This window comes from Manis javanica, chromosome 17, assembly GCF_040802235.1.
Source record: "Manis javanica isolate MJ-LG chromosome 17, MJ_LKY, whole genome shotgun sequence".
NCBI classification, from domain to species: domain Eukaryota; kingdom Metazoa; phylum Chordata; class Mammalia; order Pholidota; family Manidae; genus Manis; species Manis javanica.
In genome coordinates this window covers 3856225-3872508 of record NC_133172.1, presented here as the reverse complement: position 1 = coordinate 3872508, position 16284 = coordinate 3856225, and the positions used below count along the sequence as shown (strand labels likewise).

The following is a 16284-nucleotide window of genomic DNA, read 5'->3' as shown; positions in this document are numbered from 1 at the left end:
AGCCCTTCCTGTGCTGGGAAGATGCGCTGCAGCCCTTCTCCCCTGGGTCAGCAGGACCGCCGCAGCCCCACGCCCGGGACCAAGAAGGAAGAGGTCCTGAGTGACTAAGGAAACAGAGCCACGTTGGCGTCGGGCTCCTGCCCTTGGTGGGATTCCGTAGGGGGCAAGACTGACCCAAACCCTTGCCACCTCCCGCACACAGACAGCACCAGAACATGCACAGTCTGTACCGTATAGGTCCCCAAACCTAATGTGTCCTTGACACACTGCTTTTCTATACCAGTTAATGTTAACTTCTTCCCTGAACCTATTCCCTGCTATTAACTCATATAAACCATCTTCATGCAGAGTTGGATCAGAACTCTCTGATCAACTGTCATCCTGGGTCATAGCCCTAAGACTCTGAAGAAGCTCTACCTTTCTTTTTCTTTTTGGTATCATTAATGTACAATTACATGAGCAACATTGTGGTTACTAGACTCCCCCCATCACCACGTCCCCTCCACATACCCCATTAAAGTCACTGTCCATCAGCGTAGTGAGATGCTTTGGAGTCACTACTTGTCTTCTCTCTCTCTTATATACTGCCTTCCCCGTGCCCCCGCCCCACATTATGTGTGCTAATCGTAATGCCCCTTTACCCCGATACCTTCCTTCCCACCCACCCTCTCCAGTCCCTTTCCCTTTGGTAACTGTTAGTCCATTCTTGGGTTCTGTGATTCTGCTGCTGTTTTGTTCCTTCAGTTTTTTCTGAAGCTCTACCTTTCTTAATGCAATGGCTGAGTGGATTTCAGTCCACACAGTTACACATTCAACTCTTAAAAGTATGTCAATAAAAGAAAAAGTCGTAAATATTTCTAAAGGGGAATTAATGGTAAGTGGAAAACACTGCTTTTCAGTTGCACAAGAAATGTGGCCTATGCATCTTGCCCCCACGCAGGGTCCTGGGGCTCTGAAGACCAGTGTCAGGCACTGCTCGCTGGCAGAATGGCCTCCAGGGATGTGGCAATAGGACTGAGTTTCCCATCACAGACAGTACTTGGGATCCTCGGAAATTTCTCTCTTCCTTCACTCCACTGGCACAGGTTTAGGACCATAGAATCTGATTCTCCAGCAGCCGACTGTAGCCAGTTCGATAGCCCTCCTCTGCAAACAAGTCCCCCAGACCATGGCAGCTTTTGATTAGAAAGGTTTCCTCAGTGATGTTGGATGCAAGTTAGTTTTCTCTGTTCACAGGAAGGCAGGGGTGCGAGCATCGGCAGCACCTGTCTATTAAGCATCCCAGGCCATCACCATCAGCCCTGGGCCTCCAGGTGGGCAGAGCTGAAATGGAAACTCCAAGCACATTGGGTGTTTTGTTTCCTTGGGCTGGACTTTGGCAATGCTGGAAAATACCACTTTTCTATGTATGTTTCAGGCAGATGGGGCAACACAAACAGCACAGGGACAAAGGACTTAGGATGTTGCTCTGGGGTGGGTAATAGTGAGATCACACCCTCACTGCAGGCAGCATGCTGTCATTCCCTGACGTGGGTGCTCAGGGCTCATGCTCGGGGCCAGCAGCTCCATGGTTCCATCCTGTACAGGCACAAGCAGGGGGTCCACCACACTCATAGTGATGGTCTGCCCCCCAGAGGCTCCCCTGAGTCCACAGCCACTCAAACCGTCCTTGTCCTCGTGGGCACCTTTGTGCCATTTTACACCTGCACAGCTCTTGTCAATAATCCCGGTTGGTGGGTGGTGAGCATCTGCGCCTCCCTCAGTTCACGCTTCCCGACTGGCAGACCCTTATGCTCATGCGTCACGACTCCACAGTGTCCAGGCTCTGTTTTGTGTGCATGAATACAAGCTCCCTTCATCTCATCAGAAATATATAGTTATGTTTTTGCACAGTGTTCTGTTGTTTTTCACTCATCCTCCGACTTGTAAGCACAACTATGAAACAGTCACATACAAGAGAAGGTAAATGGGACAGAGTAAACTTCTGCCCAATTATAGACCATAAAGTCATGACAACTGCACATGAAATGCTACCTAAGCATTATGCAATTACTTCACATAATTTAACTCTTATTAATGTTTGTAGTGGAATAGTTCAGAATCTGGGAAATTATAAAAGAGTTGGTCCTGAAATTGGCTATTGAGTGCGTAACTTTCAACTTGACATAATAAATTAGTTCAGAAATTAACTAACCATGGAATTTCTGGAAAAGATCCATGAAAAACGAAGAGCATGCAAGACAGTCATTCAATAAATTGAAAAAAAAAGGAGCACAAGTAGGAATTATTTGTTTGTGGAAGAGGCAGATACGATGTGATTCCACATGTGGGGCATTTCAATAGTCAACCTCAGAAAAACGGGCGATGCTTTCCAGGGACAGGAGAAGAAGGGATGGGACAGCTGTTCTAATGGGTCCTCAGTGTCCTTCTGTAAGACGAAAAATTTCTAGAGGAGCATTGCAGTAAAAGGGAAATACAGTCAGCATGACTGCACTGCACTCTTGAAACTGGATGAAATGGCAAATTTTCTAACACATTCATTGTGACAATTTAAGCAATTGTAAAAATACCTGAAAGACATAGTAATACAACTTTTCAAAAATTACCTTCAAATCACAAAAATTACTTTTAATCATGAAAAGTGTTTCTTTCATGCAGAGAACACCCAACACTCTTCACCTTTATGAGTTCAACTTTTTCAGGCTCAACATATGTGATTTCATACAGCATCAGCTTATTTACTGAACATATCCTGTTCATCCTCATTGTCACAAATGGAAGGATTTCCTTGTTTTTTAAGGCTAGAATATGTATAGTTACATTTTCTTTATTCATTTGATGGGGAGCAGGATTCATGCCCCCAAAACATGTTACTTTGCAGGTGGATTGTTTGAGCTGAAGGCAGTTAGGACCCAGCTAACTCAGAAAAGGTATTTTCACTCACTTGCCTTAGGGGCCAAGGGTGGACAGCCCCCTAATGTGCCACTTTGGGGTATTGATTACTTTGAATGAAAGCTACTAGAGAAAAAGCAGGCTCAAGAGAGACATTCTTTTCCCTCTTCAGTCCCTCAAGAAACCAGGAAATAAATCTCCCGAGGGAAAGATACCCTCCCTGTACCTGAAGGTAGAAGGCCTCCTGATAGCCAGAGACAGAAATTCAGAGCTGAGAAGCCTGCATAAATGTATCTGATTACTTGTTTACTAATATTATACCCCAGCCATTTAGAATTCTTACTAATTTAAGCTCCCAAACAAATTTTCTTTTGTCATGTCAATTTCCCTCAGACTTACTGTCCTTTTGTCTAAAACGTATAAAAGCTGCCTGCCTAGTTTATTTCTTCAGATCTCAATTTCATTATTGGGCCCCAGAACGCATGTAATTATACCTTGGCTTTTTGTCTCCTGTTTATTTGTCTCATGTCAGTTTGATTCTTCAAGCAGGTAGAAAAACCTTGAAGGGTAGAAGACAAACTCTTCCTCCCTTACACTGCCTAAAATAATTTAGAGAGGGGGGCCTGTACCAGGAAGCAACCTCATAGCAGAGATAACTTTTTATATCAGAAAGATCAATCTGCATGGCATGGCAAATAGTGACCAACAACTGGCCCCTCCCATCTTCCTGTGAATTGTCCTCCTGCCCTTTGAAGGCCCAGACTTCTACCCTCCTCTTAGCTGAGGAGGACATATAAACCTCAATTGCTCATGGTCTCTAACCCTCCTGTCTTTGGGGTCCCTGTACTTAGGAAATGAAACTTCTTTTTCACCTGTTAACCTCTCTTACATCAGCTGAATTATCAGACCAGCCAAAGACCCTTGGGAAGAAGGGAAAAGTTTCCCTCTGCAAAACATACATCCCAGTCACTAGGAAGACTGGTGAGAACGTTACTGGAGAGAGGTCCTCAGTCTCATCAGGGGAAAGAATTCTGGAATGGACACAAAAAGCAGTTGAGCGTTAAGAGCTTATTTGCAGAATAAGATTTTGAAGAAAAAGTGACAGTACACACCTGAGAGTTGGCACAGACCCAGAGAGGGATACGCTGAGGACACGATAGGGAGTCTTTTTTTATATAAAGAATGTGAATATTCATTAAGCAGGACTAGGTTATAAAGGGAGTAGGTGGGATTTTCTCTGAGTTGGGGCTTGCTGCATCCGCATGTCAGGTGGGGAAGTTTTTGACTATACGTGGTTTTCACTCCAACTGACCTGGTGTGGGGAGTGAAGGGCCCCCACCAGTAAGATGGCAAACTTCCGGCTTCTTTTCGGGGTCCTCGGTTCCCGCCGGCGCCACCTGAAGCCCAATCACCTCTCGCCCCCCTCCCAATCCCAGCACCTAGCTAACAGCCACCAGCCCCGTAGAAGTGACACCTCAATCAATTCATGCCCCTTCCTATATAACCCAGCACCTTTCCCTAATAAAGCGGAATTCTCCAGTGAATTGCTGCTGTGTGTCGCTCCTTTCCTTTCAGGGAGTCCTGATTTTTATTATGTTAATGGCAGAGGGGTGTGAGTTTTACTATGGTGATGAGTGTATGCGTTTTGGGATGAAATCTGGGTCAACTTGTCCATGTTGGAACCGGCTGGTTTTGGCGGGTCTGTTATCTAGAGTCTTGCCCCCCACACCCTGTGGGAACAGCTTACCTGGACAGAATGTGCAGAATGTAGGCATCCCCCCCAATGTAACCACTGGTGGAAGCTCCCCTCCCCACCTCTCTGTCTGACTATTTACCTTCTCTAACAAGATACTTAATATTTTATACAGAGGAAACAGTATGTTCTAGAATGGCCAAATTTTTTTAGAAACTCTGACCACACCAAATTTGTGAGAATATTGTGGAATTAGAAGTGTCATATATTAGTAATAGGAGTGTAAAAAGTACATAAATTTTATATAATTTTTTTAGCACTTAATCATAAAATTCAACATTTTCCTACTGCAAATGAGGAAAATTTGTCACCTAAAATATGTCCCTTTGGCATAAGAATTATTTTTTGCCGGATTACTTTTAAGAAAAAGCAGATATACCCTTAGATAAGCTCTGAAAACCAAGCAGGAGCTTCCCTTCTGTTAGGGGACAATTCCATTTAGAAAGGAAATCTGTAATTCTAAGGGTGTCTCCCTCTGATACCTGAGGAAGGGGTGTGTCTAAACCTCCAGAAACTCTTATCAATGGGCACAGCTTGGACTTAAATCTGCATAACAACCGCGTTCCAGACTTAGTCCTGATAAAGTCACCAAAACAGCCCCATCCCCAACATGTTTGGTTTTTCAGGTACAGATGGGATTTGAGGTGGTCTCTCAGTCTATTTCAAGGAGATGGTCAGTTTGCCTGGGTCTCACCCACGTTGCAAGAGGAATCTTTGTTAATAAATTTCTGCTTCCTTTTCTTTTGCTAATCTCCCTCTTATAGGAGAGAGGGAGACTACAGGGAGGGTCCGAGTAGGAGGGGTGCCCAGGACAGGGAACAGCGGTTCAAGAGCTTAGGAATCAACAGTGGAATCCAGGATGCAAAGGGTTGAAAGCAGAGGAGTCAGAGTCCCGCTGAGACGGAAACACCTTGGTTGCCTGGGGTTTAACGCCCCGCGTGCCGTGTCAGCCCCCCTGGGGTCACCGCTACAGACCCCTGGCCCCGGACAGCGCCCGTCCCTAACGGACCTGAGCCTCCCCGGCGCCCCGCCTCCCCTAAACCTCAGGGGGCGGAGCCCCAGGTCGCTTCCGGGGCCGCGGGTGCGCGGGGAGACGCCGGCCCTGCTGCGCGTGCGCTCTGGCCCCTTCTCGCGGGGAGGGCGGGTCCCGTTCCTGCTTCCGGGCGGCGCGGCGGCGGGAGGTGCGTGTCCCACGGTTGCCGAGCCCCACGCCCCCGCGTCCGTCCTGTGACCCGGGCCCTGGGCCCCGTGTCAGGGTTGTGCTCTCGGTCGGCGGGGAGCAGGGGGAGACCCTGCCGCCCGCTGTCCGCGCATCTTCTCCGGGGCCGTGAGCCGTGTCCGCACAGCGCCCGGTGGGGGAGGAGCCCGAGCAGCCCGAGGCCGAGGCGGAGATGGCGGCCGCCCAGGTGAGGGTGCGTCCGGCCGGGGCTGGGCCCGCGTTTCCCCCTGAGCTGCTCTGCGTTTAGAACTGGCGCCCGGTTCCTTCTCTGCTTCTGCCGTCCTGTCTTCCGTGTGTGCTCACCTGCTCTGAAACGTCTTTAAAAATGCAACTCAGGCTTAGCTGTGTGGGGACACAGGGTCGGTGTGGGTAAAATTGAAACATTTCCAGAATTTCTCGCCTGGCTTTGGTACATCTGCATATCAACAGGCGTTCAGAGGTGTTAACCAGTAGGCTTTAGTTCATTTGCATCTTTCCTCAGGGGTGGAGAAGCATCTCCATATCAATGGGTAATTACCTGGGCAACCGAGGGCTTATCTGTACCTGAGAGGTGACGGGGAGGGCCGGTGTTGTGGCTTCTTGAGCTGGAGAGATGGGTCAGACTGCAGTTTTGTAAGCAATAAACGGTTTTTAAACTTTATTCCTCCCTTTGACTGATTTTGGTTTTTAGAGGTATTTTGCCCCGGGATTTCCTTTCCCCGGACTTACAGTCGGCCACCCCAAGATGTGCCACTGGGACATGCAGATTATTTTCAGTTGCAGTACCATCAGGGCACTGAAGATTCAGGAAGAATCTGACCTCCCACCCCAGATCTGCGTGAAAAGAGTTTAGCTGGAGGCATCACTCCAGGGGGAGCGCTGTCACGTTAGATGGCTGTATATGATGTAACCAGGGAAGGATGCGGGTGAGTCTGGTGATGAGCCAAATAATCTGGTTAAAACCTCATTGCTGCCGTTTACTGCCTGTTTGGCAAAACTGTTTCCTAAAAGAAGAGATATACTTCTCCTTATAGATAATCTTTGTGATTTTTCTTGCATTAATTTATGAAAAGCTGTTAGAATGATGCCTAGTAACTGGTAAATATTCGCCAAATATTGTTCCTATTCTAGGGATTGTTAGGGTGCAGGCTTCCGAGGCTTCCCCAGAGAACAAAATACACAGGCATAGAGATGTAAATTCAAGCAAAGTCTTTATTCAGCCAACTAGTTGGGGTCCAAGTCAGCCCGATGCAGTGGGTCTCAACAAGGACCCCGAGCACTCAGAGCCAAGGGTTTATATAGCAATTTCAAAGCACTTAACTCATAGCAATTTTCTATAACTATACATTATTCTTGCAAGACATATATCCAGGGGTTAAGCAAGGGCAGGGTAAGACTACTCCTCAATGGTTAGGGAGGTTCTGCACGATAAGCTTGGTATGTAAGATTTACTGACCAAGGTTAGCTGACTAAGGGTCACAGCTGCCCACCACCCGGTGCTCATGATTAACTTGTTTTTCAAGGCCTTACCCAGTTCCAGTTTTTTCTTTCTAAGTCACATACTCAGAAAATGGCTTCTAGGCCTTTAAGATGGCTATGCTTATGCTAACCTATTTCTATTCTTACAGGGATTATATTAAAACCTTACGTTATTAGAAAACTCAAAGTCTTCCCAGGATTCTTTCCCTGGAGTTCCACCTCTTTGTTATTAAAAAACGGACCCTGGGCCCTGGGCTAACAGCTTGATAGAATTGCAGACTCAGATCCCAACCCAGAGCTCCTGAATGAGCAGAAATAAGATCGCCAATTCCCTGTAGTGAAATTCGAATTCACTTTGGAATGTGAGTATAATCCTAATTTAAATAAACTGTCTGTCTAGGACATGTACAGAAGTAAATCTTTAGGCTGTAAACACAGCACTCAAAACTGTATGTCTGTGTCAGTGCCTGTAATGCTTAACTTATCTTGAGGAAACACAGTTTTTGCAGATGATCTGTGGGTCATAGGTCATCTTCCCCTCAGATGCACACAACACAGGGCATCTTCCTGGGCTGGGAAGGTCTCATGGGATAAAGCTGGTCATTGAACTCAGTCAGAGCCACTTCTGCTTGTCTGTCTTACCACCTTAGTAAACATTATGACTCCTGTTGATGGACACCCAGTTACCATTGTTTATTTCAGGGACTGCTCACCTTGAGGGCTGTGGCCGTAGAATTCTCTCAGGAGGAGTGGGAATGCGTGGACCCTGCTCAGCAGGAATTGTAACCAGGGATTATTGCTCTAAATTCTGGGAAAAAAATAATGTATTTGGAGAACTGTGGTTATCATTCAGTACTTGTGAATTAAATTGCACTGGCTTCTTTGACAGTTAAAATTATAGCAAAAATCTGCCTAATAGAATTGACCCTTATGCTTTTGTGTTCTTCTGCCTCCGGTCGCTGTTCTGTTCCTACTTCTGGTCATGACTGGGGTGTTAGTGTTTGTTTATGTTTACTTTCCTGCAAAGTATCTGTATCTGTTCGCGTTGAATCGTGCAGATGAGTCAAATTTAAGTGAAGCTGGGTTGTGTAAATCAGTCCAGTGTACTATTGTAAAATATTGGTAGAATGTTCTTTCTCCTACTTGAATCTCTCTCAGAATTCTGCTTAGGAGGTTTAGGTGTCTGCTGGTTAGAGTAGGCAGTTAGTAAGATATGAGTGGCTGAAAGGAAGGGAGACATGGAAGCTGGTATCCTTTCTAGTGGATTTATACCCACTCTTTGCCCAAAGGGAAAAGGAAGATACAGCTGAGAATTCCCCAAGGCTGAGAGCTGAGCAGAAGGCACCAGTACTGGGGTGAGAATGACCGTGGCCCAATCATGTGACCTTTGGAATTCCACCCCCACCCCGCACCCCAGCGTGGGTTTTCCTGTCTGCACTAGAGTCAGAGCCTGCACAGACCCGAGCAGTGAGCTGATCTGAACCTGCTAACCCGGCCCTCCCACTTCCTATAAAACTGAGCGTACAGATTAGCGGGGCTGGGTCTGGCCCCCCCCACACCCCAACCCCGGCTGCCCGCGCTCTCTGCACAGCGCACTGTCCCCTTGCTCAGTGACTCTCTCCTGTCCCTCCTCGCTTTGTGTCCTTGTCCGAGGGTGTGTGTGTGTGGGGGAAATACCCCTCCCGGGACCTTGCTCATAACTCAATGTAGGAGCAGCTCAGAAGCCTGAAGGTCGGGAAGCCCCCACTTTGCTCGGTCACGTGACTCCTCCTGGAGGTTCTGGGAGGGGCCGTGAGACCCGCCTGCTGCCTCCCGCCCCTCCGCCCAGCGCTCACTGTGCTGCTCACTTTGTGGCAGGTTTGCCCTGACTTTCTTAAAATATGTAACTTTTTAAGGACTGTCTGCCTGCAGGATTTTGGAGTTAGCGTCACCAACACTCCAAGGTGCCCCGTGGAGAAGCTTGTGTTGGTTTTGTTTTCTTTGTACTTAGCAACTGAAAAAGGCTCTCAGAAGGTGTCCCCCCCAAGCCCGCGCTGCCTTAGCTGCTGTAGGGGAAGGGGCGGTGAGGTCACAGGATCCCGAGGCCTGTCTCTGCATTCGCCCTGGGCGCCTGCCCTTCCCAGGAGCTGGGCGTCCCCACGGCAGGGAGGAGGGGCTGTTTTGTATTTCTGCTGGAGAGGCGGGGCCTGTGATGAGAGCAGGGCTGTCAGGAGTCTGGGTCAGTGATCCTGTTGGAAAAAGTGTTGTTTCTAGGAGTGAACACAAATATGCAGTGAAAAAAAAAAAGCCACGCAGGAAGGAGGAATAATTCCAGAGGCATGAGCTGAGCTTTTAGGCAGGTGCGGTCCCTCACCTCACACCCGTAAAGGTGGCTCCTAATGTGATTTCATGTCATTGACAGTGAAAGCTTGGTCGTTGATCAAGGTGATAATGAAACCTGAATTGTAAGGGACTCAGGGAAGACTATCTCTGAGATGAAGCTGCTCATCTGGCTACCTTACAGGAATCAAAAACTAAATTTCAGGATTCCTGACTTTGTGGTTACAACATGTTCGTGCTTGTGATAAAGAGCAGGATGATTGTTTGGATCCTGTCATCCTGTGCAGGATCAGCGCATTTGAGTTACCGCTGCCAGACTAGAAACGTTTTCTCCGAACGCTGGGCATGTGATGCAATTAAAGGAGACACTAGTTGTGATAATAGTGAAAATACTTGTGGTCTGTAGATTTGGGTCTGTTTTCCCTCCTGAGGTTAGGGAAACAGCATGTATGGGTAAGGTGACTTTCTGAGTTTCAGACAATAGCTACCAAGATTGAATAGATCTTGTAATATATTTGGTTTAAAAATAGTCTAATATCATTTCAGAAAAATTTGCAGATCGTAAAATACATGAAATTTCATGCTCTGGAGATAGAATATTGTGCATGTGTCACTTATATTTTAATATCTTTTATTAACCATGTGTCATTGCTGTTTTCTCATAATTGGATTCAAACTATGATTGACTGTTTTGGTTTGGGTTGGGTTTATTTGCCCTCTGTATCGCAGCAGCGGTGTGACCTGTGGGCCTCGGACAGCCGATAGGAATTGGTGCCATTGTGTCAAGTGTTCACATCTGTACACTTGGCTCCGGGGCTCTGGGCCAGATCCTCCTGTTAGTAATTTCCAGTTATTACCATTCAGGATCTCAGAGGATTTGCTGAGAGATGCTCACAGACTCCCTCACTGAGTCTAGAACCTTCCTGTCCTTCTCAGTTCCCTAGGGCATGTGGTTTGCTCTGTACAGTGCAGGGCGTCTCCTGTGCCCCAGAGGCTCTGGGCTGTGCAGGTGGAGGGTTCCGTCAGGCAGCCTGGGCTGTGGGTTTGCCTTTCATTCCCCACTCCCGCCACAGACCTGCTCCTTGTTACTTTTTGCATTTTCAGAAAGAGAAAACAAGAGCCATATATTTAATGTATAAGTATCTTAAAATTGTAAAACATAACTTGGCACCTATGATAAATGTACCGAAATTTCAAAGAAATAGAAGACTGAGAAACAATAGCTTTTATTGTAGTTTTATCCTGTGTGGGGGTTTCCCTAGTGTATTTAAAGCCAGAGAAAGCATCGTTCATAAATGATTAATGGGTATGCAAATGAAACTATTCTTTGTTTTATGACAATAAAATTTTCAACTGTATTAGTTACATTTTAATATATGGATGTTTGTGTAAAATGTGAAAGTCACTAGATCAGTTCTGTGCTGTTCGGCTCATTAGTTTCTGCACCTCAGGAACCTGCTGTGAGCCCCACTTCGGTTGCCTGCAGTGCTAATCTGTGTATTGCTGTTGAGTAAACTCTAGGTTAGAGCACCTGGGTTAAAGCCCAGGCTCTGCCCTCTTCAGGAGGTTTACCAAAATATTTACATAAATGGTGGAAAATAATACTGTTTTCACAGATTACTTTTGTGTATTATGCATCAGTTCATGAAAAGCTGTTAGAGTACCATCTAGCGTATAGTAAATGTTCTAAATGCCCTTCTTGCTATGATTTAGGAGGCTACATTTGCCTTAAAACTTAGTTCAAAGCCACCCATGAATATTTTCCCGTGGTATTTTACTGTTTTGTACTTAAAAAATGTGTCCCATGAAGGGAGAGCCCTTACCATCACTGGTGAGCTTGTTGGAAATGCAGAAACTCAGGATCAAGCCCAAAATACCTGAACCATTATCTGCAGTTTGAGGGTCTGCAGTTCATTGCTGTATGTATTAAATTTGAGAGGTACACTTCTAACGCTCCATGACTTTGCCATTGGGAAATATGGACAAATTAACAGGTAAGCTATAAAATTAGCAGGTAAGAATGTCTGTGCCTGTATTGATTCCTCGGTCATGTATTTCATCTCCCATACAATCAAAGTGTCTGTAGTGGCTCTGTGGATTTACCTCGCCCTCTTTCCTCAGCATTCAGGGAATGTACACAGAGCAGTGCTTGGGTTGAAAGCGATGCAGTCACTCCCCCAGGTCCTGACCGGTTCCCTAGCTTTCTCTCTTCATTTGGATCAGATTATGACCTGTGTTCATAGCCAGTTGGTAAATTTGGTTGTTTCCCTTTTTTTTTTTTCACATTTCAGGGACTGCTGACCTTCGGGGACGTGGCCGTCCGGTTCTCGCAGGAGGAGTGGGAATGCCTGGCGCCCGCCCAGCGGGCCTTGTACAGGAGCGTGATGCAGGAGAACTACAGCAACCTGGTCTCCGTGGGTGAGGAAAAGAGCTTCATTCCAGAACACAGAATCAGTCCTCAAAATTTCTGTTTTCTTAGTTTGCAGAATGTCTCCTGGAAGCTTCTGCTTCGTAGGGCAGTGTGTCAAGTCCCTGATTTTAAGGGCATTTGTTGGTGTAGAAACAGTCTTCCTCATGTAGTATTTGGATTTTAACCTCTCCTTTCTGCAGCGATCTGCATCTTTGACCTTAGATTTGTGGTACTTAATAGAAATTCAGTGGCCTAAAATAGGGTAGATCCCATCTTCAATTCTGAAAGTCTACCTGTGGATTGAGAAAAGCAGGCAAAACTAAAAAAAGAAACAAAAGCCTTTATTTGGGATTTTAGAATTGTAATTTGGGGAGCACAGATAGAGCAGCAACCAGAAAAAGTGTGTCAGGTGTGCAGGGAAGGAGGGAATACTTATGACAAAGTAAGACGTTGGGTGGAGGGGGCAATTTCATGACCTGGGTGGGGAAGAGGAGGAGACAGAGAATCGCCTACTGCCCCTGACAGGCTGAGCTGCTGCTTAAATACTTTGTTGACCAGTTTATTGGTGCCACAAAGTGAAGCTAAGTCATGATGGTCCCTCATTAATTACCCCATCTCTGTGAAGTGCATTCTAACAGTCATTTTATTTTTATGGTCCCTGTTTGGGTGACCGTTGTCCTGTTAATTTTATGAGCAGTAACTTATAAAAACTGTTTCTGGTCCAGTTCAAAGGGCCCTGATGAACATTATGTCCCTGAAAGTTAATTCTTATATTTGGGAGTTGGTACAGTTTTAATATCCTCTTCCCTCCTTCCTTCCACCCCCCGCAGCCCCTGGCGACTACTAATCTGCTCTGTTTCTATGGGTTTGTTTTATAAAATATTCCACATATAAGTGAGATCATGTGGTATTTGTGTTTCTCTGTCTTATTTCACTTAGCATAAAGTCAAGATTTATGCATGTGGTCACAAATGGCAGACTTCCCTTCTTGATGACTAAATAGGATTCCATTATATGTGTGCATGTGTGTGTGGAGGTACAGCTCACACTTCATGTATTCATTGATAGACACTTGAGTTTTTAGTATGTCTTGGTTAGTGTAAACAACAGTGAAGTGGAAATGGGGGCACATGCATTTCTTTGAAATCTTGATTTCTTTGCCTTCAGAGACAAACCCAGAAGTGAAATTACTGGATTATATGGTAGTTGTGCTTTTGATTTGTGAAAAGTTGTCATAACTCTTTTCCAGAGTGACTATAATAGTCGACATTCCTGCAGCACTACACAGGATCCCTTTTTTTCCCTCTGCATCCTTGCCAGCCCTTGTGCCTCCCTTGGGCAGTATCCCTTCCGACAGGCCTCTGGTGCCATCTCATTGTGCTGTTGTTCTGCACCTCCCTAATGACTGGTGATGTTCAGCATTGTTTCTTTGACCTGTTGGTGTTTTCTCAGTCTTTGGAGAAATGTCTATCCAGGTCCTTTGCCTATTTTTTAATTGGGTTATTTTTCTTTTTGCTGTTGAGTTGTATGTGTTCTTTACATATTTTGGATATTGACACCTGATCAGATAGAATGTTTGCCAGTAGTTTTTCTCATTCAATAGGTTGTCTTTTCGCTTTGCTGGTGGTTTCTTTTGCCATGGAGGTGCTTCCTCATGGGGTTTAGTCTCATTTGTGTGTTTTTGCTTTTATTGCTTGCATTTTAGGTGTCATATCCAAAAAATCATTACCAAAACCCATTTCAGGGAGCATCGTCCCTATGTTTTCTTAGAGGAGTTTCATAGTCTGAGACATAATATTTAAATCTTTAATCCATTTCAAGTTGATTTTTGTGAATGGGATGAGATATGGGTCTAGTTTCATTCTTTCACACAGGAATATCCAAGTAGCTTGGCACCATTTAATTGAGAATTGTCTTTTCTCTGTTGATTATTCCTGGCACCCTCGTCTAATGTTAGCTGACCCAGTGTGGTTCTGTTTATTTCTGGGCTCCAGATTTTGGTTCATTGATCTTTTTGTCTGTTTCTGTGCCAGTACCATATTGGTTTGATGACTAGCTTCGTCATACACCTTGAAATCAGAGTGTGGTGTCTCTTAATTAGTTTTTCTTTCTCTGCATATCTTTAGCTATTTTGGGGTCTTTTGTGGCTTCACATGAATTTTAAGATTGTCTTTTCTAATTATATAAATAATATCACTGTAATCTCCAAAGGAATTATGTTGAAAATGTAGATGGCACCTTGGAATTATTGATATTTTAACAATATTCTTTCCAATCTATGAACATGGGATGCTATTCCAGTTATTTGAGTCTTTGATTTCTCTCATCAGTTGTTGTATTACAGTTGTCAGAAAAGAGATCTTTGACCTCCTCAGTTAAATTTCTTCCTAAGTATTTTATTGATTTTGATGCTGTTCTATATGGGGGTGTCAGTTTATTTCTTTTTCAGAAAACTCAGTGAATAGAAATGCTGGTTTTTTGTGTTGACTTTATATCCTCTAACTTTACTGAATTCATTGATTAGAGCTAAGTGTTCTTTGGTTAAGTCTTCAGGATTTTCTCTATAAAATCGTCATCTGCAAATAGAGACAGTTTTGACTTTTCCCTTCTAAATTTGGTAATTGTTATTTCTTCCTTCTGTAGCTGGGACTTCTGGTAGCTGTGTTGAGTAGGAGTACCAGGAATGGACACCCTACTTTTGTTCCTTATCTTAGAGGTAACGCTTTCAGTCTTTACCATGAACTATGTTAGTGAGAAGTTGGCATTTATGGCCTTTTATCATGTTGAGATGTGCTCCTTCTAGGCCTAATTTGTTGAAAGTTTTTATCATGAGTGGACATTGAATTTTATCAAGTGCTGTTTCTGCATCTATTGAGATGATCATAAGGATGCTTTTTATTATTTCATTTTCTGTTAGTGGGATCTGTCACATTGATTGATTTGCCGTTGAACCATCCTTGCATTTCAGGAATAAGTTCGCTTAATCACGCTGAATAGTGAGTCTGTTTAGTGGGCTGATGAATTCAGTTCACCAGTATTCTATTGAGAATTTTTGCGTCTGTATTGATCACTGATAATTGCCTTATAGTTTCTTTCCTATAATGTCCTTTCCTGGTTTTGGTGTCAGGATGGTGCCGAGCCGGCACAGTGAATTAGGGAGTGTTACTTCTTTTCAGTTTTTAGGAAGAGGAAGGAAGTCTGGTGTTAAGTCTTCCTTAAATATTTGGTAAAATTCACCTGTGAAGGGATCTGTTCCTGGGAATTTCTTTTTTGGCAGATTTTTTTGACTACTGATTCTCCCTACTCCAGTAATTGGCCTATTCATATTTTGTATTTCTTCCCAGTTCTGTTTTGGGAATTATATGTTTTGAAAATTTTTCCATTTCTTATAGGTGGTTTAATTTGTTGGTGTCTAGTTGTTCCTAGTAGCCTCCTCTCATCCCTTGAATTCCTCTGATATCAGTTCTGAGGCTCCTTTGTCATGCCCAATTGTGTTTATTTGTTCCTTTCTGTGTTTTCTTGGTTAGTCTAACAATTTTGTTGGCCTTGACAAAGAAACAGCTCTTTCTTTGGTTAATCCTTCCCATTACTTATTGCTGCTCTTGATCTTTATTTCCTCCTGCTAACTTTGGGCTCATTTTGTTCTTTTTCTAGTTCTTAAGGCATAGAGTTAAGTTTTGTTTGAGATCTTTTTAATATGGGTCATTATTGTTACAGATTACCTCTTTTAACTGTTCTTGTTGCATCCGGTAAATTCTGATAGATAATGTCTCCATTTTTGTTTGCATCAAGAAACTTTCTAGTTTTCTCTTTTAATTTCTTTGATCCCATGGTTCAGGAGAGTTGTTTAATTTCTATGTGTTTGAGAATATTCCAGTTTCCCTCTTGGTCATTTCCAGTTTCATGCCATTGTAATCAGACAAGATAGTCTTTATGAATACAGTCTTCTATGATTTGCTAAGAGTGTTTTCTGGCCTAACATTTCATCTGTCCTAGAAAATACTCCATGTTCAATTGAGGAAGAACATTCTGTTCTGCTCATGTGTGGGTAGGATGTTCTGTGTGTTTCTATCAGGTCCAATTTGTCTGTTTTGCTATTCAGTTCCACTGTTTCCTTTATGATTCCCTGGACGATGTATCCCTCTTTGGGAGTGCAGTATTCAAGTCCCCAATTGTTGTATCTTAAAGTTTGTAAATGTTACATCTGTTAAGTTTTGCTTTATGTATTCAGTT

At 44.3% G+C, this 16284-nt stretch overlaps 1 protein-coding gene across 1 annotated transcript in view; it reads left to right on the top strand.

Moving 5' to 3' along the window:
- Positions 1-16284, top strand: part of LOC118969805 (uncharacterized) — a 78120-nt gene that overhangs the window by 48151 nt on the left and 13685 nt on the right. Inside the window, 3 exon segments of the mRNA XM_073226353.1 lie at positions 5619-5826; positions 5978-6051; positions 11933-12059. Coding sequence (XP_073082454.1) covers positions 5619-5826; positions 5978-6051; positions 11933-12059 — 409 coding nt within the window.